General features: G+C 42.9%; 2 protein-coding genes across 6 annotated transcripts in view; one reads left to right on the top strand and one right to left on the bottom strand.

The window, feature by feature from the left end:
• DRC3 (dynein regulatory complex subunit 3) overlaps positions 1-11,045 on the top strand; it is a 39,054-nt gene extending 28,009 nt beyond the window's left edge. For 3 of the 5 annotated variants that reach the window (XM_029576128.1, XM_029576129.1, XM_029576126.1), the window contains 5 exons: positions 535-666; positions 2,600-2,670; positions 4,320-4,443; positions 5,156-5,288; positions 10,703-10,836. In XM_029576128.1, coding sequence (XP_029431988.1) covers positions 535-666; positions 2,600-2,670; positions 4,320-4,443; positions 5,156-5,272 — 444 coding nt within the window. In that variant the 3' untranslated portion in view covers positions 5,273-5,288; positions 10,703-10,836. Of the gene's footprint in view, positions 1-534; positions 667-2,599; positions 2,671-4,319; positions 4,444-5,155; positions 5,289-5,841; positions 5,861-9,966; positions 9,974-10,702 lie in introns of all 5 variants that reach the window. The other 2 variants (XM_029576130.1, XM_029576127.1) reach the window with 2 other exon arrangements.
• Positions 11,046-11,585: 540 nt separating this feature from the next.
• Positions 11,586-23,336, bottom strand: ATPAF2 (ATP synthase mitochondrial F1 complex assembly factor 2). Its single transcript, XM_029576131.1, is given in 9 exon segments — positions 11,586-12,162; positions 12,651-12,766; positions 13,505-13,567; positions 13,570-13,616; positions 14,031-14,111; positions 16,055-16,152; positions 16,512-16,657; positions 16,885-16,929; positions 23,059-23,336. Coding segments are annotated over 9 exon segments (828 nt in total). The 5' UTR covers positions 23,153-23,336; the 3' UTR covers positions 11,586-12,024.
• Between the last annotated feature and the right edge of the window lie 42 nt (positions 23,337-23,378).

The following is a 23,378-nucleotide window of genomic DNA, read 5'->3' as shown; positions in this document are numbered from 1 at the left end:
GGAGCTGTATCCAAATATCTGGGTGTTTTCTAGCTGACCATTTTTATTAGGATCTGTTCTGTTTTGCATTATTGTTAGTTTATAATTTTTGTATACACACTGCTTTGAACAGCTTATTCAGGGAAGAAGAATAAAAATGTTTTAAACAGATAAATGAAAACCTGTAATGAAAACACAGAAGACATTTTCTGGGAGTGAGGAAAGTCATTGTAATAATTTTTTGGCTATGAATCTCAGAAGTCCTGCTTGTAAGGGGAAGAGTAGCAGGCAGGATCCAAATCCCACGGCTCCTTGTGACCTTGTGCAGGTCACTTCCCCTCTCCCACTGCCTGGGATATAAACTTAGGGCTCTATTTACTAAGCATTTTTCCCATAGACATACAATGGCAGAAATGCTTTAGTACATAACCCCCCTTCATGTAACTCATCTTCAGCTACCAAGGAAAAAATCTAAAGGAATAATTATAATCATAAAGAACCCCGTTTGCACTCTGGATTGAAACTTCTCTTCTTTGTTCTTTCAATGTCATCCAGCTTTACAGCGAGATCCAGCACATTAGTGACACTGAAATCATTGCTGTTAAAATAGAACAAATAGGCACAGAAATCTCGCATCTGAAGGAAACATTGATGACCCTGGAAATTCAGCTGGTTGACCAGTTGGAGGTGAGGAAGGAAGGTGGTGCATGAAATTCCTTATGCTAAATGAAAGTGTATTAAATCTTTCTGATTGTTAGATACCAGACTCTTAAATTACACTGGATAAATCAATTCCTGGATTCAAATGACTAGTTTGGATTATTAAAGGAGGCATTTTTTGTGTAAATGTATTCCAATTTATTAACAGATAAAGATTTTCATTTTAAAAGTAGTAAAACTACCCCACCATAATCAGTCCTTAAAAAAAAACAAACAAAAAAACACAGCTAATGGCATTGCTTAAGTGACTTTATGAAAATCTTCACATAAAAAGACATAGTATCCACTATTTTCTAGAAGTATGGGATGTTTTTCACAATGGGAAGCTGCAGGAGGGCTTGCATTATCCAGATGTTTTGGAATGCACACTTGTTTTTAGAACATATGGTACAGTGGTATGCTATTAAATAAAAAGTAAAAAGAACGTATCTGTAATACTCCCCTCCCCTCATTCAGGCTACATGAAATAAGGGGGGGTCACATGCTAGGTTTTTATGATTCTGGTACCAGTTGCTGTGGATTCAAACTTCACACGTTTGGTCCTGGCACAGAGGCAAGGGCAACATTTCTGCAGACTGGGCAGGGAAATGTATTCAAATCCTCCTTTCCCCCTCTCTGACCATTTGACTGCACCCTTATAGCACAAATCTTCCTTAAGCGAGCAGATCCATACCTTGAACCCACAACCCTGGGCTTCAGTATTAGAGTCTCGCTCCCTAGAATGTACGGCAATTTAACTTTTATGCTTCTGGGGTTAGCAGCAGTCAATGCACAATAAAAAATCACCATATAAACAAGTCCCAAGATTCACAGGAAAGATTAGCAGCAAACCAAAAATAAATATATCTTCAGATTTCTCTAACCACATGGCACACACACCTAACATAAATAAGAGATGGAATATTTTCCAGAGCAGGCCCTAAACGTTCAGTCACTACGTCTGATGACCGAAAGAAAGAGTTTCAAACATGAACTGAAAACACGGCTCTTTAGAAAGGCTTATGATTTAACATAAAACACCAATAAGCGGATAAATTTAGGGTCAGGACCAGTGATATTAATAGTATAAAAAGCAGTAGTATAAAGCTATATAAAGTGTAAAGAGAATTAGAACTTGTACACAATGTTATGTTGACCTAGGAAACAATTGAATGAATATGACCAAAAATCCCTTTACTGATGTATTGTTGACCTAAAATATGAATATTAACCCATATTGTGAAAATTGAACAAGGATATGAATATTGATTTGTAAACTATTGTGATGTTCTTTTGGAACGACGGTATATAAAACACCTAAATAAATAAATAAAAATATAATTCAAATAAAATTCCCATGAGTACACATCATGCTGCATAGAAGTCTTCTCAGCAGCATTTCTCATATTTCCAGCAATTTCATGAGGTAATAGTGGTCCATATATCCCCCGAGGAACCTAGTGATGGTACTCAATTCCCTGGTGGTATGGCCCTGCTGCGCTGGGTAGTCCAGCAGACTCACCAGGAATCGCTGCTGAATACTAGATGCCTCTCAAATCTTACTGCTGAAGAGCTCATGCTGAATATCTAAATTAGACGGATAACTTATCCGTCTAAGTTGGCTTCATTCAGCAGGGCCGGATATTCATCCGCTGCTACTGAGCCGGCTGTGTCTTAACTTATCTGGCTAAGTAGCACTGAATATTACCCTCAATAGATTTTAGTCAGGAAGATTCAGGAGGCATGCACAGGTTACAGAAATCCTGTTCACTTGTGGTGTGTCAGGAGCCTACGGTCAATGGCGATGGTGGGAGGCTGCAGTTGAGGGTTAAAATACAAGAAACATGCTTGGTTATTCTTATTCTATCTTCATAGTAGCAAAATATCACAGAAAGTAATGTGTTGGTTTGGTTTTCCACAGGAAATAATAAAGGACTTTGAAAGGAACACCTCTGACATGGCGTCGACGTTTATTGAAACAGTTCAGGGATAATATCCTTTTCACAGCTCACCGGGGCTGGTTTTATTCTGACAGTGGAACAGGATAGCTGCAGGCAGGGGGAGTCCAGCATTAGCCATGGAAAACTGTTCATCTTTCTATTAGAAGGTACACTAACGACCTGCCGTGCAACCTGCCGTGTACCCAGATCAATCCAGAGTCCTGTGTTTTGCCTCCTTGCCAGCAGATGGAGACAGAGAAAGTTTCACTGACACTGTACATAACCCAGTGTGCCCACCCTGCAGTGCCTCAGTATTTCTCTGGCTCCAGCAGATGGTAGATGGTGTTACAACCTGATGTCTGGAGTATATAAAAGAGAGAAGATAGATTTCCAGTTCCTCGCAGGGGATTGTTAGGTCCTGGTGGGGTGGGGTGGGGGCGGGGGCCACCCCCCCTGAGTATATAAATTTCCAGTTCCTCGCAGGGGGTTGTTAGGTCCTGGTGGTGCATAAGACCATGACCTAAACCTGAGCGCGTATTTGTGTGGGTATTTGTACCCATACGATCACGGCCTAGATGAGCATCGATTTGCACATGTACTTGTGCGTGTATGACAGTGACTTAGTCTTGAGTGTTTATTTGCGTGCATACCTCCAGGTGGCATCGGTGTGTGGTACAGGAGGCTACTTAGAGCCGAAGTTCAGGTGAGCTAGGCGCCTGAGACGAACAGGTCCAAACACCTTGCTATCTATGAGGCTTGCTGTCTGACAGTAATTCAGTCCTCTCTCTCCATTCAGGTCAGCGCTATTTAAGACGCTAAAAGTGATTTGACTACTATAGTTTTTGCCCATATTTGGATATCCCCTTGGTCTATGGTGTCTCTGAAGGGAAGTGGAGTGGGAGGAGAAGCAACGTTTAGTTCTCCTCCTCCCTTGTTCCCGAGGGCAGAAGCTTCCCAGAGAGAGACAATTTGGAGAGAGCTCTGGAATAGATCTCTGGAATAGATCATCCTCCTCCTCCTCCTGCTGGATGGAATGTTTCCAGGACCTACAGGTCCTGGAAACATTCTGCATGGGGTGCCCAGCAAAGGCGAAATAACTTAATATGGAGGGATTGTGTGCTCGGTCCTCTCATTTGTCAATCAGTGTGGACGAACGCCACAGGGAGGCTGTCCTTGGCAATGTTCTAGGGGAGGACAACAGAGGAGTCTGATCAGGAATTGGCTTTCTCACATCTAGAAGAGGGAGAAATTACATCTGATTGGGAGCCACAATGGACTTACTCGGTTTTCTTTTTTTTCATAGAAATATCTTGCTGAGGTTGTTGGCTCAGACCCTGAACATGCTCAGTGTGGTCAGAGACCAATTTAAGTTAAGTGTCCTGTTTCCCTTCACCACTGCATCCAATTCAAGAATTATTTGGCCTTCAATGGAATGCCCCGGAGGCAAGTTTTACAAAGGAGGAGAAGCAATTTTCCTATATTCTATCTATTTTGTGGTTCCGATAAAAAAAAAAGGAAGGGATGCTTCAGCCCATATTGGATTTAATATATAGACCCAAGCTTCCACAATGTACAGACTTTTAGCCAGATTGGAAAGAGATATTTCCAGGGAATGGATAAGGTGTGGTAAGGCAATAACATGCATAGATTTGATTTTTCTTCCATCATATTCTGTGTTCCTCTCTTAACCCTCTTGCTTACCATGGCTCAGATTCGAGACTTTGAAAATCATCACAATGAGAAACTCCTTGAAATCGCCATTAGCACTCTGGAGAAAATTGGAAAAGGCATCTTTGACGAGGATATCCCAGATGACGTGCGCATGGTGAGAGCTACACCGTGCCATTAGAAAGTTAAGCCAGCTGCCAGCTGCATCAATATAATATACATGCGTGTCAGCCTGTGGGTGGCCAATGGGGTGCTCTGGGTACCACTATCATGCCCCAGTGAACTGATCAGTCAGTGAGCTGGGCAGTGACAGTGCTGGCTGAGGCAGGAGATTAAAGGTAAGGCAATCTAGCTGCAGGGTCTGACTCCTTAAAGGCACAGGGGGGGTTCTTAGGCCAATAGCCCTCGAATGGTCACTGGCCTAAGCGCCCCTGCACCTTTAAGGGAGTGGACTTGAAGAAAAACTGCCACTTCTCAGCAATGCCAACCACCAGAAAGGAGGAGGCATGGGACAAACTGGCAATAGAAGCAGCAGCCAATAAGGAGTCGTGGGTTGCATCTGCCCATGCAGTCAAAATGATGAGACTCTCCCTATTACCTCTGCTGGCCCAGGGAGGCCTGCAAAACCACCACAGCTGTTCAGAAGGGACAGAGTCTTGGCGAGGCCCACAAAGCTGACACCGCCCCCAAGCGAATGTCGGGAGTGAAGGAAGAATGCCTGGAGGAAGGAAGGGGGCACCCTTGATGGCTTTCACCCACCTCACTATTAGTGCTAGAGCCAGCCCCGATTGCATGTCATTTATCTTCAGTTTCCAGGATAGTGATTTCTCGTTACATCTGCCTTACAGTTTGCTATTTCCATTTATTAGCTTTTCATTGACAAAGACACCATCGTGAATGCTGTTGCTGCATCCCATGACATTCACCTTCTGAAAATTGATAACCTGGAAGATGACCTGATCACCAAAATCAATAGTTTGGGCTAGCAATCTCATGCAGAAAAGTAAGTAAGGGAGCACAGCTCTCCACGCTAAAGCGGAGTTGCTTACCTGTCACAGGTTTCTCTGAGGACAGCAGGTGTCAATCCTCATACATGGGTGACATCATCATATGGAGCCCTGCTGTGGAAAACTTGTGTCAAAGTTTCTAGAACTTTGACTAGGCACACTGAGCATGCCCAGATGCCCTATACCACACACATCCACGCGGGGGTCCCTCTCCAGACTTGCAACACAGAATTATAATTAAAATAAAAAAAAATAGGAGAAACTCAACTTCACAGGGTGGCGGGCAGGTTTCGTAAGGACTAACATCCTGATGTCCTTGGAGAACATCTGTTTCAGGTAAGCCACGCTGCTTTTTCAGAGAACAAGCCAGATGGTAGTTCTCACACATAAGTGAATACCTAGGTCCAGGCTGCCCCCCAGCACAAAATAGGACCAACAGGCACACCATCAGTACCGTTTGTAACAGAGGGGGAGGCAGCCTGAACCCAAACAATGGGCCATAGGTGGGAGAGTAGAGTACTACATCTCTAACAGGTTCCAAAGGACAGATTGGCCGAATCTACTATTGTGTCAACCATCCCTAACCAGACAGTAATAAGATGTGAATATGTTGAGGGAACTCTACATTACAGCTTTGCAGATCTCCTCCATGGAACTGCTTGCAAGTAAGCCACCGATGCTGCCATGGCTCTGACAGAAGGAGCCTTGACATGACTCAAGATGCAGTCCTGCCTGGGCATAACAGAAGGAGATGCAATCTGCTAGCCAATTGGACAGTATATTTTGGCAATGGCAACACCAAACCTATCCTTGTCAAAAGAAGCCCATAGACAGTCCACCCAACTTTTTATTTCTGTCTGCTCCAGATAGAAGGCTAAAGCTCACTTGCAGTCTAAACTGTACAGTGCTTGTTTGCCTTGGTGCAAATGGAGCCTAGGAAAGAATATTGGTAGGACAATTGACTGGTTAAGATGGAAATCTGTCAGCACCTTAGGCGGAAACTTAGGGTGTGTGTGTAAGACCACCTTGTCATGATAAAACTTAGCATAAGGTGGATAAGTCACTAAGGCCTGGAGCTTGCTGACTCTGGACGCTGAAGTGACCGCCACCAAAAATATGACCTTCGAGGTCAGGTACTTCAGGTCACAGGTGCGCAGCAGCTCAAAAGGAGCCTTCAGCAGCTGAGCCACCACCACATTGAGGGCCCAAGCCACAATGGGAAATCTTAGGGGAGGCTTCAGTTGAAGCAGACTTCACGTGAAACTTACATCTATAGGTTGTATAGAAATGGGCGTACCGTCCATACCTCAGTGGTATGTGCCAATTGCACTGAGATGAAACTCTAATGGAATTGGTCTTAAGCCAGCTTCGATACATGTAGAAGGTAATCATATTTTGTGAGGGCAAGAGAACGGATCTAGGGCCTTCTGCTACACCACACGGAAAACCTCCTCCACTTCAGTCCATAGGACTTTCTAGTGGAAGGCTTTTTGGAAGCCAACAGGACCTGAGAGCTCAACTTCTGAAAGATCAAGTGGCTGCAGGATTAACCTCTCAAACATCCAAGCTGTGAGCAAAAGAGCCTGGAGGTTGGGTGCCTTAGCCTGCCTTGGTCTTGTGTGATGAGACTGGGGAACTCCCCAGATTGATCAGTCTCCTGATAGACAATGCCCGAGGAGTGGAAACCAGACCTGTCGCGGCCAATGAGGGGGCTATGAGAATCAGTCCCTTTGTCCTCGCAAAGCTTCAAGAGAGTATTTGCCACTAAGGAATCGGAGGATATGCATACAGAAGACCCTTGCCCCAATGCCAGGCAAGGGCATCTGTAGCTGGTCTGCCGTCTGACCTGTCCAGGGAGCAGAACCAAGGCACCTTCCTGTTGCAGGGGGATGCGAACAGCTCTACATCCAGAGGCAGAGTATCCGATTCATTACCCCTTGGTCCAGTGACCACTCATAGGGTCTAAAGCCCGACTCAGCCTGTCCACTACACACTCTCCCATCATGGCCAGGTGACAGAGCCCACACCTGATCTGGACCACTTCCTAACCCAGGAGGTACGATCTCGTGCCCCCCAGCTTTTTGACATATCACATAGCTACTTAGTTGTCAGTGTGGATGAGGACAACTTTGTTGGACAGCTGATCTCTGAAAGCCCATAGATGTAACTGATCGCCCAGAGCTCCAGGAAGTTGATTTGGCAAGAGCGTTCCTGGGTGGACCAGAAATCCTGGGGGCCAAGCCCATCTACACGAGCTCCCCACCCCAGGGTGGATGCATCTGTGGTTAGGACAATTTCAGTAGAGGGACTTTGAAACGAAATCCTCCATTCCATATTTGAAAGTACCTGCCACAATGACAATGAGTGCCATAGAGACAGGGTGACTCTGATGCAATCGTGGAGGCTTTGAGTGGCCTGGCGCCACTGCAACTTCAGGGTCCAGTGGACTCTGGACATCTGTAATCGTACCCAGGGAGTGACATGGACAGTTGCAGCCATATGGCCTAACAACCTCAACATGTGCTAGGCTGATACCTGCTGGCTCTGCTGGATCTCTGCTGCAATGGTCATCAAGGTGATGGCCCTCTGGTGAGGCATGAAGACCTTGGCTTGAGCTGTGCCTAGCAGGGCTTCTATGAAGTCCAAGTGAAATGATAGATTGAGATGGTGCTTTGGGTAGTTGAGAACGAACCCTAGTGACTCCAACACCCGGATGGTCACACGCATGAACTTGATGGCCCCTGCAATGCACTCCCAGCCTATGGAGGTGCGCTGCCACTATGGTTAGCATTTTGTGAAGACCTGGTGGGGCTGATCAAGCCCGAAGCAGCACCACCCGGTACTGGAAGTGCTGTTTCCCACACAAATTATAGATACTTCCTGTGAGCAGGGGAGAGATCTCATATGAGTGATGCATCTTTTAGGTTGAGGGAGCATAGCCAGTCCCTTTTTGGCAAGAACAGAAGATCAAGATGCCCAGGGAAACCATCTTGGATTTTTCTTTTTTTTTTAAACTTGTTCAAGGTCTTTAGGTCTAGGATGGGATGGAGTCTTCCTGTTCTCTTGGGAATCAGGAAGTACCTGAGGTAGAATCCCACCCTCTTTGCCTGGTGGGATGGGCTCAACTGCTCTGGCTATTACGAAGGAGGAGAACGTCACTAGTAGTACCTCCTGATGTGCTACCGGTCCCCAAATGGACATGGAGGGCAATTTATCGAAACACGCAATAAGTGCAAGTTGGTACCCCTGACAGACGATGGACAGAACCCACTGGTCCAAGGTTATACTGGGCTACCGCGTTCGCAAGAACCACAGCCTTCCTCCATCAGGAAAGTCCATCGTCCCAGGTATGGACAAATTGGCTTACGCTCCCTACGGCCCAATCAAAACCCTGTCCCCTGACTTGACTGAGGAGCTGGCTGGGGGGCTCTTTGCTGCCTGGGTCAGCTGCAGGAGCTCTGATGGTGTTGACAGGAGTGAGGAGGCAGAGGGATATTACTTCCTTTGGCGATAGAAAGACTTCCTTGACCCTGCTCTCGCCAGCCTCCTGGATGAGGACGATGGATTCGGAGTACTGGTGGAGAATTTTAGGAGGGTTTCGTGGGGGTCCTGAAGTTGGGCCACAGCATCCCTCACCCTATCTCTGAAGAGATTCTCTCCAGTACAAGGCATGTCAGCGAGTCATTCCTGTATCTCTGGTCAGAGATCCCAGGTCCGTAGCCATGCCATTCGGTGGGTGCCAATTCCCACTGCAGAGACCTTTGATGCCATCTCAAAAACGTCTTAAGTCACACACCTCTGTTTTTCCACACTGCAGACCCTTATGTACCAGTGACATAAGGGTGTCCTGCTGCTGTTGAGGCAGCTGCTCAGCCACCTCCTGCACCTGCTTCCAGATGTCCCACAAGTACTGGCTCATGTAGAGCTGGTAGGCAGCAATGTGGGCAATAAGCCTAGCACCTTGAAATACCTTCCTCCCAAGAGCATCCATAGCTCTATTTGCCTTCCCTGGGGGCACCAAGGAATGAATCCAAGAGCACTTGGCCCTCTTGAGGGCAGATTCAACACCACCACCAACTGGTGGGGAAGCTAATGCTTATCAATCCGGCAGCCTTCGGGATGACCTAAACCCTATCTGCCTTCTTATTGATGGCAGGTACTGTGAGGAGGCATTCACGTATCCGCAGTAGCAACTCCTCACAGGCCCTACAGCTGGCCCTGATCCTCCTCACATAGGGCATCCTTTTATTACAGAAACTTGTGCACAGACAAGGCTAATGCTGGGCCTATGAGTGCGTGCTGCCTCATAGGCCCCACCCTGCCTACCACTACTAATGCTCAAGAGCGCTGGTGAGCCCCAGCTGAAGGCTTTATGGAAAGCACCAGCAAAGAAACTATACTCAAGCTTAAAACGTGTCTATAATCCCTTGTAAAGGCTGGATATAATAAATCCTGAAGCTCAACCCACAAGTACACTATGGAATTATTGCTAAAAGCATGCAAATACTCCCGTGGCTCTTCAGTAAAACTCTTAAAGTGGAATTTTCAACAGCTGGAACGTGTAAAATAGCATATACATAAGTATTATTTTAGAAACCTAAACTGACACATGTAAATCAGAGGCTGCAAGTAAATTTGCACATGCATAAAAGGGCAGAGGCATTCCGGGGCAGACCAAAAGTTACAGAATTTGCTATTTTATTAGCAGTTTACATGTGTAAATTTGGCAGCAGACTCACCTCTATTTACTCCTGCTTAGTATCTGGAGTAAGTGATCATAAACACCTTAGAAGTGAAATACTAACTGGGTAGGGGGTCTGAATGAAATGGGGGCACATCAGGGTAAGGTGCAGGAGGGTCTCCATGGCCTGCAGCTGGTCTGGGTACACTGGTAGACTAAACTGGTAAAACTGGTCATTTTAGTGCTGCGCGATGGTAGAAAATCTTCCCATTCACGCCTATAAAATCTCACTTAAATGCATCTAATTTACGCATGTTAAATCTACTCACACATCACTTTAAAATTAGATGTGAAAATAGGCAGGTTTACCAGTTGCGCATACTTTCTGGCCCAGTAGCAGAATTTTAGCACATCTAGATAAATTCCAACTTATTCCGACCTAAGTAACGACACTTATCCGGACAAATTCTGATTTATCCGGCTAAGTTTTAGCAAAGTTGCTACTTAGCATTTTAAGATTTATCGGGCCTAAGGTCAAATAGCCAGATAAGTGAAGAAAAAAAAAAAAAAAAAAAGGCAGGTTCCTTTCTGTATAATCTGAAAAAAATATAAAAATACAATTAAAAAATAAGACCAGAACCTTCTACACCAGGCAAATAATTTGAATATCAAAGAACCCAACAATACTGTGCACATTCTCAATCCACTCCTTCCTCTCATCTTCTCAGATTCAAAGGAATGAAGCAGCCAGAAATCGTAAGCGCGTGCTAGAAATCAACTCCTTCATCGACCACCTGATTGATGAGCTGGACGACATGGAGATTGCCCGAGCAGATCTGATAGCAACAAATGGACTCTCTCTCTCTCGAACGAGGTGTTTCTTCATCCCAGCCAGGCCCGGGAGAGATTCCGGGCAGGTTCTCTGTGTGTGCAGCACGGCCAAGAAGTGCGAGGGTCTGACACCAGTGCAACAGCTGGCTGGCACGCTCCTGTGACCTGGACCACACTGCTTACCTAAATATTTTAATGCTGTCATTTAGCAAGGATGTAAATACTTGAGAATTCTCCACAGACGTTGGCATGTTGCATTCTTTTGGTACAAGAGATTTATTTCTCTCGTCTCCTTCCCATGATTCAGGAACATAAGACCCAGACACCCAAGCACAAGTCTTCCAGTGACCACAGCAAGAAATGTGCCACCAACTCTCACCTTACAAAGCAAGAATTACAAGGGGGACATATTGGTCTGAGCGGAGGGATGGCGCAACGAAGACTTGTCACTTAATTCTTTTACTTGGGGGGGGGGGGGTGTCCTGATTATACCTCTGCCCATTTCATAGAATGGAAGCAGCTCCCACAGACACAGTTCATATTTTGTCCCTTTCTCTTGGCCTTTAAATATCACCCTTAATAGAATGGCTTGCAATAGGACCCACAACTGCTGCTACCCATACTTGTGTCTAAACAGGAACTTGAGTTGGGAACCATCTGGTTATTTCTTCTACTCAATGTCAACATGAACTTTTAAACTGGCCACTAATGGCTTTCTGGTGCATTTCTTCTAATTAGCAGCAATGACCTAGCAAATCATTGAGGATAAATGTAACGAGACACCATTAAAACATTTAATGGAATAAGAAAACCAGGTACTGAATATTGCATACTACACACACATACATACACTAGTATTAGAGTAGCGGCTAATTTTACAAAATTTTAAGAACTTTAGGCATCAGCTATTAAAAGTCTCATTAACACTAATTTGTATTTTACAACGTGTCTTCCAAATGGGAAAATGTACAGAAACCAGTTGCTACTAGGCAGTGCTATCCCACTGGTTGAGAACTTCTCGTTGCCTTAATTTAGCAGGGACATTTTCCTCTTATTTGGCCATTAAATGAACCAATTTTTCCAGCTTGACACGTTTCAGTGGGATGGTGCAAGTATCCATTTTTTTCCTCTCAACTTCTGACGTTGGCATGTCTTCTCACTTTCATTCATGCTGTACCGCTCCCAGCTGCTGCAGTGTCCTCCAGAGACCTCGGCGGCATCAGTCCTGCAGCAGCTTGTGTTTGACAGTTGAGCTTTCAGAACAGAAGTGAACAAAGAGGGTCCCAGCTGCTGTGCGGGAGCGCAGTTCCTGCAGGTCATAGTCATGGGCCCACTCCACATTACCCCACCGCTGGATCTGAGTAAACACACAACTAAAATCATCAAGATACATATATCCCTTCGCAAAGCTCTCGCTGGGTAGAACGCACAAGCATGGCATTAGTGCTGAAGCTATGACTGTACTATACAGTTTTACCTCCTGCTATGTTCTTGTTCTCAACTGTTATATGATGGGGAACAGACAAAAATACAGGTCCTTCTTGAGAATGTAGAGAAGAGGTATATAAAATGATATACTTCCACCAACTCTGAAGTCACAGGGGAGACATACTGCAACTACTTTCTCTAGAGACCCTCAAAAGGCAAAGCTATGCTCTACTAACAAGAAAACAAAACAAGAAATGAAGCAATTTTTTTGCTCGTAAGTCGCCAAGAAAAATGCATTCATTGCAAGAAACAGAATTCACAGTGGCCTCCCGTGTCCATGTATATGCAGATGCTAATCACGTCAAAACGAAACAGCTTATTTCTGGCCCTGGGCACATTGTTAGAACATGGGTTTACCTGGTATTCCTCCTCTAGGCGGACAGGAGAACTGCTCTTTACTACGGTAATATGACTACTAACCAGCCCCATCGTCAGCACCATTGATTTCAGCTGCACAATAATATACTCTATACCTGCAAAAACATAAGGGCCAGGCTGGAACTGGCATGACTGGTGCAGGAAGAGCCAGCCCACCTTGCATTCTAAGGCTATAAACTGGGCAAAGGTCTAGTATCGTCCTGATGCTAATATGCAAAGTAGTTTGGGCCAGCAACGTCAAAGCAAGGTAGCACAACTGGGCTCATTAGGCCCCTCATTGCTGTAAATGTGCATCAGTGCTGGAGGGAAGAGGCAATAGATTCTTGCCAATGATTACACCCGATGCAATAAGGGAAATTTGTTATTCCCGGTTGTACACCAGATTAGTCCAGATAAATGGGTTTTGCATCCCTAGCAGCAGATGGAGGCAGAAAAACAAAACCTGAGGCCCTGCTACATATCCGAGTGCTACCTGCAGTCCCTCAGTATTTCACTGGCTCCAGCAGATGCAGAGATGCAAACCTGCAGTCTGAGTAGTTTAAAAAAAAGAAAAAAATTTAGCTGGACAATAAGAGGGTGGCACTGGAGTCATTCCCAGGCCTGCTGGATATCAGTGCTGTCTGGCCAGAGTTTAACCAGACAACTTATTTGGGCTGAATATCCAGATAAAGTTAACCCTACAACACTATCTGCACATGACTGGCTGAATATCAGCCTCTGTACTAAGTGGATCTCACAACACAAAGTTTATGAAAAAATGTCACACGAAAACTTCCTACACCCAGAAAAAAAGCTGAAAGTATTAACCCCACGGCAAACTGCCCTGGACTCACCTAGCAATGCCCACGTATTGTAAGAGGTTAAATGTTTCATGAATGTCTCCTTAGTCTCTGCTGAATACTGGGTCCTGCGATGCTGGTGGAGGAGCCAATGCTAACACCGTACCTGAAACAATTCCACTTTTTTCAGGAGCTTTCAATAGAGAAGTGCTGCAGGTTACAAACAAGACTATAGACACATTCAACTTCAGATTGCTGTGCTGGGTCTACAACAAGTTGAAGGCGAGGCCTTTTATTTGGACTAAATTAGTACATTTCCAAAGCTGCACTCTCTTTGTCAGGTCAAAGCAAAATGGATAATGCAGCTTGATGGACCCAAACATCTTTCACGCCAACCTGACGATGGGTGCACAACTCTCAAACGTTCCTCACAAATATATGAGGTTGGCACAACAAAAAGGTCTCACCTACAACCTGTTTACTGAACTAAAATAAATACTGCTAAAGTAGGAATTATTTTGTGCAGCACATAAAAAAAAATAAGCAAAAAATACAAAAAGCTGTAAGCCTTATGCTGTACCTTTTCTCAGCCCATTCTATAATAGGATCCCATTCATTCTTCTGCAATTCCACCAAGCCTGGAGGCTCTTCTACTCTGTAGCTAGTACACAATACAAAACCAATATTAGTTCTATGTCTAGACACCTGGCGCACAGAAAAAAAAACAACACAAAATTAGAAGCAGGAAAATGTGTGCGCGTTAGAATAATATGGAGGCAGGAGGTAGAACTGGGTGAGATGAGACGAGCTCCAGTCAATGGCTTCCAGTGACCTCTGCTGGACACTAAAACAAGTCTGGCATTACCTGCAGGCCCATTCATTCACGTCAGATGCCTTTCCTGATAAACCTAGAGTTTTATAAAGTAGAGTTTTTTTTGTTTTTTTTTTTAATACAGAGCAAAATATATATATATATATATATATAAATAAATAACCATGAGGTAAAATGTGCCCTCAAGCACATAGCATTTAATTAATTTCTAGCTGTCCTGAACTTCTACTTTACCCTTTATCAGCTACCTGGAAGAGGAAGTATGATAGACTCCTAGGGCTTATGAATTTAACCTCAGCTCTCCCACAGACCCTGTGTGTGGTCTCAGGTCGGACGCTCTATCTCCATGGCTCAGTTTACCAAGTTTTAATCGATTGATAGTAATATCATTCTTTTTACACTTTGCCTTTATTTATCAGCTGCAGCTATGTCTCTGAAGTTACTTGTGCTGGGAGTCTGTCTGATAAGTGGTGCTACATAAACCACAATAATCAAAAAAATAAATAAGTTATACTATCATATTACCTTTTATGCTCACAAGTACAGAGCCTCTAGAAAACATGTGAACACAGATTATAACATATAACAACATTTAATGCCCACACTAGATAGCAGTCATATCTTATGATGTGATCACATGGAGAAACCATGAGATGAGATGACAGCTATGGACTCTATCCTAGCACTCGCAGAACTAACATTTTATTTACTTAACCTGAAGTGAACAGGCCAGTTTCTGACAAAAAGCAGCAGAACCATCCACATATTACTCAATTTGATGTAACAGTTGTTTTGCTTTATATCCAAACACTGGAAATGGTGTGCAAGGCAGGCTGCTTACTACACAGCTGGAGTCATTCTGGGGCAAGATCTGGATGAGTTTAGTTTGGGGGGAAAAAAAAAAGGATCTGGCCCATTCTATTTACACAACGTGCAGCAAGATAAAAAAAGTGTCCATGTTTGCTAAGTCTGCAGAAGAAATCAATACTCAACAGTTACCAAGGGGAGGCCGAGGAGAGAGGAAAGAGAATTTTTCTAGGAGCAGCAAATGCATTTCCAGTTTGTGTTAATAGGCAACAATGTTTTTCTATGCCACAGTAAAGATCTATGTAAATAATGATTAACATAAAAAGCTTTTTACTGGGCTAACAATATATTTCTTGACTAGTTTTTCAGGAGCTAACATTCCCTTCCTCAGGTCTGAACAGAATAAGCAAAAAGACAAATAACCAGAAAATAAGTGACTAGTACAACCTCTCCGCTGATAGTGCATCTCTGTAAAGGAGCGGGGCCTCCTAGCTAGAGCCCTGTTCTATTAAAAACAAACAAAAAAAAAATGAACATTAAGGGACGAGAACCATTTTTAAAATGAAAGCTTTTCTTTTCGTCAAGAGCCTGACTCTGCCTCAGTGCATGAGATGACTTTCCAGCAGGAGACACAGAGGAAAGGCAAAGCTTTCATTCCTTTTCAATTTCTTGGGCTTTTTTGTTTTGCTGTTTTATTTCTCGTACACTCTTCTAGGCCCAGTGGAGAAAAAGGGTGGATACAGAAACAGCAGCAGGATGGAATCAAAGCACAAACTCTGCCCAGAATGTAACAAAATGGGGTTGGTTGGAAGAAAACACTTTCCTAGTGCAAAGAGTTTGACTTACTATCTATGGGACGGTCCAGAGGTAGACGGACAAAAATATTCCTGCAGAGCTTCAGCTAATACAAAAAAAATCCCTTCCTAACCCCAAGAAGCAAATCCCCTGACCTTGCAGGCTCCTACCAGACGGTATCTGTGTCCAGGAACTTCAGAGCTGCTCTGATAAACTGCTCCTTGTTTCTCTGAGTGGGGTTGTCCAACGCAGTGAAGCATAATGTGGTCTATTTAAAAAAACAAACAAAACGTTATAAAAAGAGTTCACTTACTTCTGCTGCAACAAGCAACACAACAGTGTTCTGCAGGTAAAAGGATTTATTACAAAGCAAAGTGGCTTAGGGTCAGAGTGCACTGGCAGAGGACTCAAAACAGGAACTGTCCAGAACTCTCCTGAATGGTGGGATGACCACAACAAGTGAGGTTAAAACTTCCAGATGTGAAAAAGCTACACAGACAAGTTTGGACTATAAGAGGTATTAATACTGTACCTGTTTTAAACAAATGGGAGATTAAGCTACATGACTATAAAAGAGTAGAGTCCTCTGCACTCTAACACGCCCTTCCCTCTTCCCGAACTGCTCACCAGGTGCATTGTGTAGAATTTGATGCTGTCCCGCTGGCTGTCCCATTCTGTAGCAACAGCAATCGCCAGCGGCTCACTCGGTACTCTGAACACTTTCCCTTGGGGAGTTTTTAGCTTCCTGCGATCCAGATTTATCTCAAAACCACCTGAGGGATCAGCAACAAAAGGATTCTCATGGATGCAGAGACCAGGATAAGTATCCCCCTTAAATCATTCTTTCATGTTATATAGCGTTAGCTCATTCAGTACAAAAAAAAAGGTACAGGAAAGGCATTAATACATATTCTGTAATATAAAACAGCACACAAGGTAAGAGTTTGAGCGGCTAGCAGCATTATCAAAACCGTACAAACTGACTTTCCTCAACACTCACCTTCTCCTTCAGAAATACTGATATCCTGATAAAATTTCTTCCTTTCTAAAGCAGGAAAGAAAAGAAGAAACTTTTAAGCTTTCTACAGACAACATAGGTCCTTCTGAGTGTGCCATTTAGGATCTGTAAGGCCCACCTTGAATTCACTTTGCGTATATACCACCAGGCACTAGATATATTTATCTGTATTATAACTCACAAATAGGAGCGATGTATGTTTGTATAAGGGTACCTCTAATAGCTCACTGTCGTGCACGTTCTTCAGCTTAAGGGAGATTGTCTATATTTTAATAATCACAGAAAGACAGAGAAATAAGCATTGAAAACAAAGTGGTAGAAAGGAAGTCTTGTCATAAGACTGAAGACAGCAGAAGGTATCCACACATGCTGGAAAGCTTCAGGCACTGATCATCTCTCATTCCTCAGTACTGCAATTCCAGTAGACGGGGGCAGGGTAATTTAAAAAAAAAAAAATCTGCCCAGGTAGATTGGTCTGGATGAAAACTGCCCCCCATCCCCTCAATCCTGCTAAAAGTATAAATAAGTTTCCAGAGTGTGCATAGATCTAGCTGCCTTAAAAAGGGGTGCTCAGCGACCATAGCAGAAAAACTAAAGGATTTCTTTGCTTCAGTCTCTGCTGAGCAGGATGTTGGGACAGATGTTCACACCAGATATATTCTTTGATGGCAATAATCCAGAGGGACTGCAGCCCATCACTGTGAAAATGGCAAAATAAGAGCAAACTGAAAAGTAACAAAGCACCAGGACTAGATGGTATACACCACCAAGTTCTGAAGAACTCATGAAATTGCTAATCTACCACAGTATCTGAAGACTGGAGGGTGGCTAATCTAATACAAATGTTAAAAAGGGTTCCCTCGCAGACTTTTTGTCTTTGTGGCTAACTTAATTTCAAATTCTCTCTTAGATGTAAACCATTAGTGAGACAGGCTAATTTGCCAGCTCTTTCCTATTTTCCTCAGATGGCTCCATTTTCCATGTCTGAAAGATGTCCTTTTGGTGTTAATTGCCTCTTTCACCTCACCATTTAACTATATTGACAGTCAACTGGTCTTCCTTTGACCTTTTTCAATGCTTGGAATATATTTTATCTGGGCCTACAGTAGGGTATTTGTAAACAATTTCTACAGCTCATGCAAAACTTTAACCCTTACAACTGCTTCTTTTGGGTTGTTTTTTTCTATTTTCCTCATTTTATTATAGTCTCCATGTTTTAAATTAAATGCTTCTGTGGTAGTTTTACTTAATATTCTCCCCTCTAGTGAGTGTGCCAGACCTGACTGCATTAGTATCACTATTGCTGAGGCCCTACCACCTTTGCACCATGTCCTGCATTCCATTGAGAACTTAGATCTGAAACAGCTCCGTGCTCTCATCTGTTCCAGGACCAGTTGCTCCACAAAGCAGCCAGTCATGGCATTCAGAAACATTTTGCTAGCATGATCTGATGAGACACCCAGTCACTATTTATTTATTTATTTATTTAACACTTTTCTATACCGACCTTCATGGTTAAAAGACCATATCAGATCGGTTTACATCGAACTGGGGACTGAACCAAAGAGGTAACTCTTTGGTTCACTATTGAGGTAATTTAAGTCTCCCATTATTATTGCGGTACCAATTTTGTCTAATTTCTATTAATATTTCACTGCTTCTTCATCATGGCCAGGCGGACAGTAGTATACCCCCACTGTTATACTTTTCTCTGTCCCATAGGGAATTTCTATCCATAAAGAATAAAGCCTGCAGGCATTTTTATTGTACTTGGCTTCTCTATGCCATCCTTGACGTATGATGCCAACCCTTCACCAATTTCTTTTTGTTGTATAAACATTTTTATTGACAATGACAACAAATGAGGTTCATATCAGTAATATTACAATTCAATACAAATAATTGAATACACCAATGAACAAGCATCCATAGCTAAGGTTTTATGCAGAATGCTCCCTTTATGCAACTGATTCGCATAATATTTATGACATTGTAAATCTCCATTCCTTTCCTATGTATAGCCCTTCACCAATTTGATCTGGTCTGTCTTCTCCATATAATTTGTACCCCGGTATCACAGTATCTCAGTGGTTATCTTCCTTCCAGGTCTTTCATTAAGTGCCATATATTCTACTTCACCAATAGTTTTTTCCCCATTTTGTGTCTCTGGTTTTAACTGAACAAACATTTTAATGGAGATCCTTGCTACTTTCATGATTTTTTAAGAGAGGTTATGAAGCAATGCAGGCTACTTTTGAACAGTAGCAGTCTTATTTTTGCACTTCAAAGGAACAATTTCCAATAGAATACTAAATGTAGAATATTGTTGGAATATCCCAATAGTGAGGGTATGGTAAAGGCTGAAGTAACCCATGAGAAATTAAATAATGAGCAAACAAATACGAAGGATCCAAATTACCTGCGTCAATTGCTAACCAGCAAGTTGTAAAGAAAATGAAAAATAAAGCATGCATCCTGTGTAGATATCACATTACTGATTGATGGTTCACTCAAGGTGGCTTTATGTTCAAAGACATGGTATTTATAGCTTTAGAACACATTATTTCTTTTAAACCTCCCTTTTGTGGTTAATGGTTATTTCACAGGCAGCTAGGCTGTCTGCAGATTATAACAAATTTATCCAAATAGCGATATTAATAGCCAACTATATCTTACTACATTGGTTTAAGGACACTGCCCCTCCACGCATGTTATGATACCCAACATATCCAATTGAATGTAATCAGAATGACTTGATGTTATATATACACTTCCCAGAGAGTTGCTAAAGATTATACTTGGGCTTGGAAATGTTTTACTATCTTTTTACAATTTCAAATGCAGGACAGACTTATGGATTTAAACTACTCTAATCTGATCAGTTTAGTGAGCTTCATAGTGCCTTGCATTGGTTTGGCTGAGTAAGTGTAGCATGGTTGTCTCTGTGCTGTTTTTTTTATTTTTCAAAATATTTTTTTTTATTGAAAAGTAGCATAAACACAAGAAGCAGTTTCTAGTACAAAACATTTTCACTAACAGTCAACCACTAAACATTTATTTTATACACTTCCGTATCATCCACCCTCCCCTCCACACATACATGTACTACACTACAATATCTCACTCTTTACCCTCACAACCAGGCAGAACTTACTCACCCCCCATACTTAGACACACTTACAGGCTCACTCCCCCCAACACACACTCCTCATCAGTCACACGTCAACTGTCAATAATTACCAAAGTTGCTATACCAGTGAGTGTAAGCCTACTCATATTATAGATGCTAGCAGTTTACAAACTGGCAAAGAGCACAAAAAAAGCTCTTAATGGTACCTGGGACTGCCCACCCTGAGGCATAAAACCACACTTATTAATGTATCGACATTGAGTCAATTAATCAGGGGCTGAATTCCCCCTCCAGTTAGTAGATGCTTATTTTATGTGGTTATTGTTGTAACCTTATGCATTTGCTGGATAAAGTGATGCAATGTTTGCTTCTGCTACGCTGTATTACTTTGGATTATTGAAGTGTAGACTCTGGCACAGTATGTTCTTGAGCACAATGTTGCAGCAATATAAACAAAACAAACAAAAAAAAAAAAAGACAAAAACATACTTTAAAATTGTCTGTATGCAAATGCCAGAAGGCTGAAAAATGTTAGTACATCAGGCTTTTAGCCTTTTATTTAATTTTTTTAAACTGAATACTTTTTGTGGATTATGCAGAATATAAAGTGGATTACGACCATTTCATACATAATGATAAAACAATAGAGTAACAGACCAAAGAAACAAGAACCCAAAAATACCATTCAGTTATAAAAATGAACTAGACCAGAACCAAATGCCTGAGAAAACAAACCCTTGTAAGTGGTTCCCTCTTTTCACAAGATTTGGCTCTAAGAAACCCATAATAGCACCTTTTCAGTTGTAGGTCCTGTGCTGTGGAACTCACTCCAGAGAGAGCTTCGAGGAAAAGCTATTTCTCCTTTTAGGAAGAAGGTTAAAGGCTTATTCCTGGCCAACAGCAAAGGGCAAGAGAGTGCATAAGGCATCAAGACCTCCCTCAGACAGAGAGGGCCCTCACAATGAATAACTTTAGGAATAATGGTGAGCACTTTCAACTGAATTTGCAAATGTACTGGTAAGCAATGGAGATCCTTTAGTCATTGCACCTAATAAACCGCACTGCAATAGTCAATGGATCTTAAGACTGCACAACTGAACGAATATCAGCCTCACACAAAATGTATTTCAGATACCTCACATAGCCATCTGTAAAAGGCAAAGGCAACTGCAGCTATCATCCGACTCCTAAAGTCAAGAAGCACCCTATCGTGTTTGGCTACCATTGAGAGAGGGAAAGAAAGAGAAGATCACGTCGGGGAGATAAGCAATCCACCCAGAGAACATCAGTCTTCTGGAGGTTCAACACCAATTTTATTTATTTATTTATTTGTTAGGATTGATGCAACTTACGTCACTAGCATTCAACCCTGAACCATCCTTTTTTCTAAAATTAAACTCAGACTCCTGATTTGCAAGAGGACCACACTTTCCAGGGCAACTAGACTGTACAGCTGGGACAAAGCACGATTCCACTGGTTGATCAATTCATTAGCAGAATCCAAAGATTCTCAATATTAACCTTCTCACTGTGGAGCTTAGGCTGGGTGCCTACAGGGCTAGATTAATTAGCCAAGCTAGATCTAAGTTTAAAGAAGATAAAGAAATGATGACCAAGAGATTGGCAAGAGCTCCAACTGATAAACAGAGTCTGAGCACATGGGCAAATCCTGATAAAGCAGCAGATCGAGGGTGTGGACTGCTACATGAGTGGTAATACACCCATTGCAAAAAGAAATTCACTTACAAATGGCACAGAGCAGAAACTGACATGGAGTTTGAAATCCCATGTAATAAACAGAATCCGAACATAAAACCAGTTACAGCAGTTAGTATAACTGGGTTTAAAAAAAGTATGGATAATTTCCTAGAGAATAAATCCATAAACTGCTATGTCAGTAATTAATAAGCAATAGTAGCTTGAGATCTATTTAATGTATGGGTACTTGCCAGGTATTTGTGACTTGGATTGGCCACTGTTGGAAACAGGATACTGGGCTTGATGGACCCTTGGTCTGACCCAGTATGGCATTTCTTATGCTCTTATAAGTCTGGAGAGAAACAAAAAGGGTCCACTAACAAACAGTCAGTAGAAGGTGACCTAAGCGGTATCTCACAAACCCAAATTTTCTGTCTCCAATCCAGATTTCATCAAGTGAGATGTAATAAAGGGTTTGTTTTTTTTGCATTTATGGGAAAAATTCTTAGTACATCTGATCCAAGTCTGTCCATTTCCCCTAGCTCATGGTTTACTTTGCCTAGGGTAGGGAGAGGGGATGTGAAGATTGGGGGCTGGAAGAGCATAGGGCAATTTTAAAAGGCATTTCCATGGGAAAAGCAGTACTTTACACAAGGAAATTCCTGGTTATAAAACTGCCCAGCCAATATGCAGGTACATTTACCCACTGTGAGTAAAAGTGTTCAGGTGGGAGAGGTTTGTACTTAAGCACATACTTTTGGATTTTTTAGAGCATGTATTAAACGTTCCAGAAAGGAATCAGCACACAAATTAGCAGGTACAAAAGCATGTGGGTAGTTTTGGTGGAATAATTTTCAGAGTGAACATACACACATTTGTGGTTTAACTTATGCATATGTTTGCTAGCTTTCTTATGTGGGCTGTTATAAAATTAACAGCCCACATAAACTACATGGCAAATACACACAGAAGTTATACCAATTTTCAAAGAGAAAATCTGTGCATTGGGATAATTTTCAAACGAGAAAATACATGCCAGCAAAACTACTCGCACACAATCACACCTGCTAAATTGTACAGCAATTTTCAGTGTTGAAAAATCACACACAAACTTTTGGAAATGGAAAAGTAGGCGCATACATGCAAACCCTCCCCCGGTATGATACATTACCACCCAGTCCGGGTAATGTGTCATATGTGCCCATATGACACGTGCGTACAAGCTAACGTGTATAATAGGCAGACAGTTTTGTAAAACACTTTTTTCCCCAGAAGTCCCTTAAAAAAATGACCTTATGTACAGAAAGAGCTGCAGGGGTCGGCCTTACCCGCGGCAGGTGTATAGGCCCGACCGGCGGCGGGGGGGCCCGGATACAAATAAAGCGAGGCAGCCCTGCCTAGACGGGAGAAACGACGCAACATCCCCTGGCACTGGGAGGGGAAAGAACCCCGGCCGCGGAAAAAGCGTCGGATGACTGCAGGTCAAGGGCGGAGTATCCGACCCAGCTTGCAACCCCTGCCCGCTCACCGCCCAACGGGCGCAGCCATCTTGATGACTCTCTGACACCGCGAGTCCTTCCGACGTCACACTCGTCAGCAGCCAATAAGTGCCCCGCGCAGTTTGTGATCCCTTTTGGCCGGGACCTTT

This window comes from Rhinatrema bivittatum, chromosome 14 (genome assembly GCF_901001135.1).
Source record: "Rhinatrema bivittatum chromosome 14, aRhiBiv1.1, whole genome shotgun sequence".
Taxonomy (NCBI): domain Eukaryota; kingdom Metazoa; phylum Chordata; class Amphibia; order Gymnophiona; family Rhinatrematidae; genus Rhinatrema; species Rhinatrema bivittatum.
This window is presented reverse-complemented; position numbering and strand designations above follow the sequence as displayed.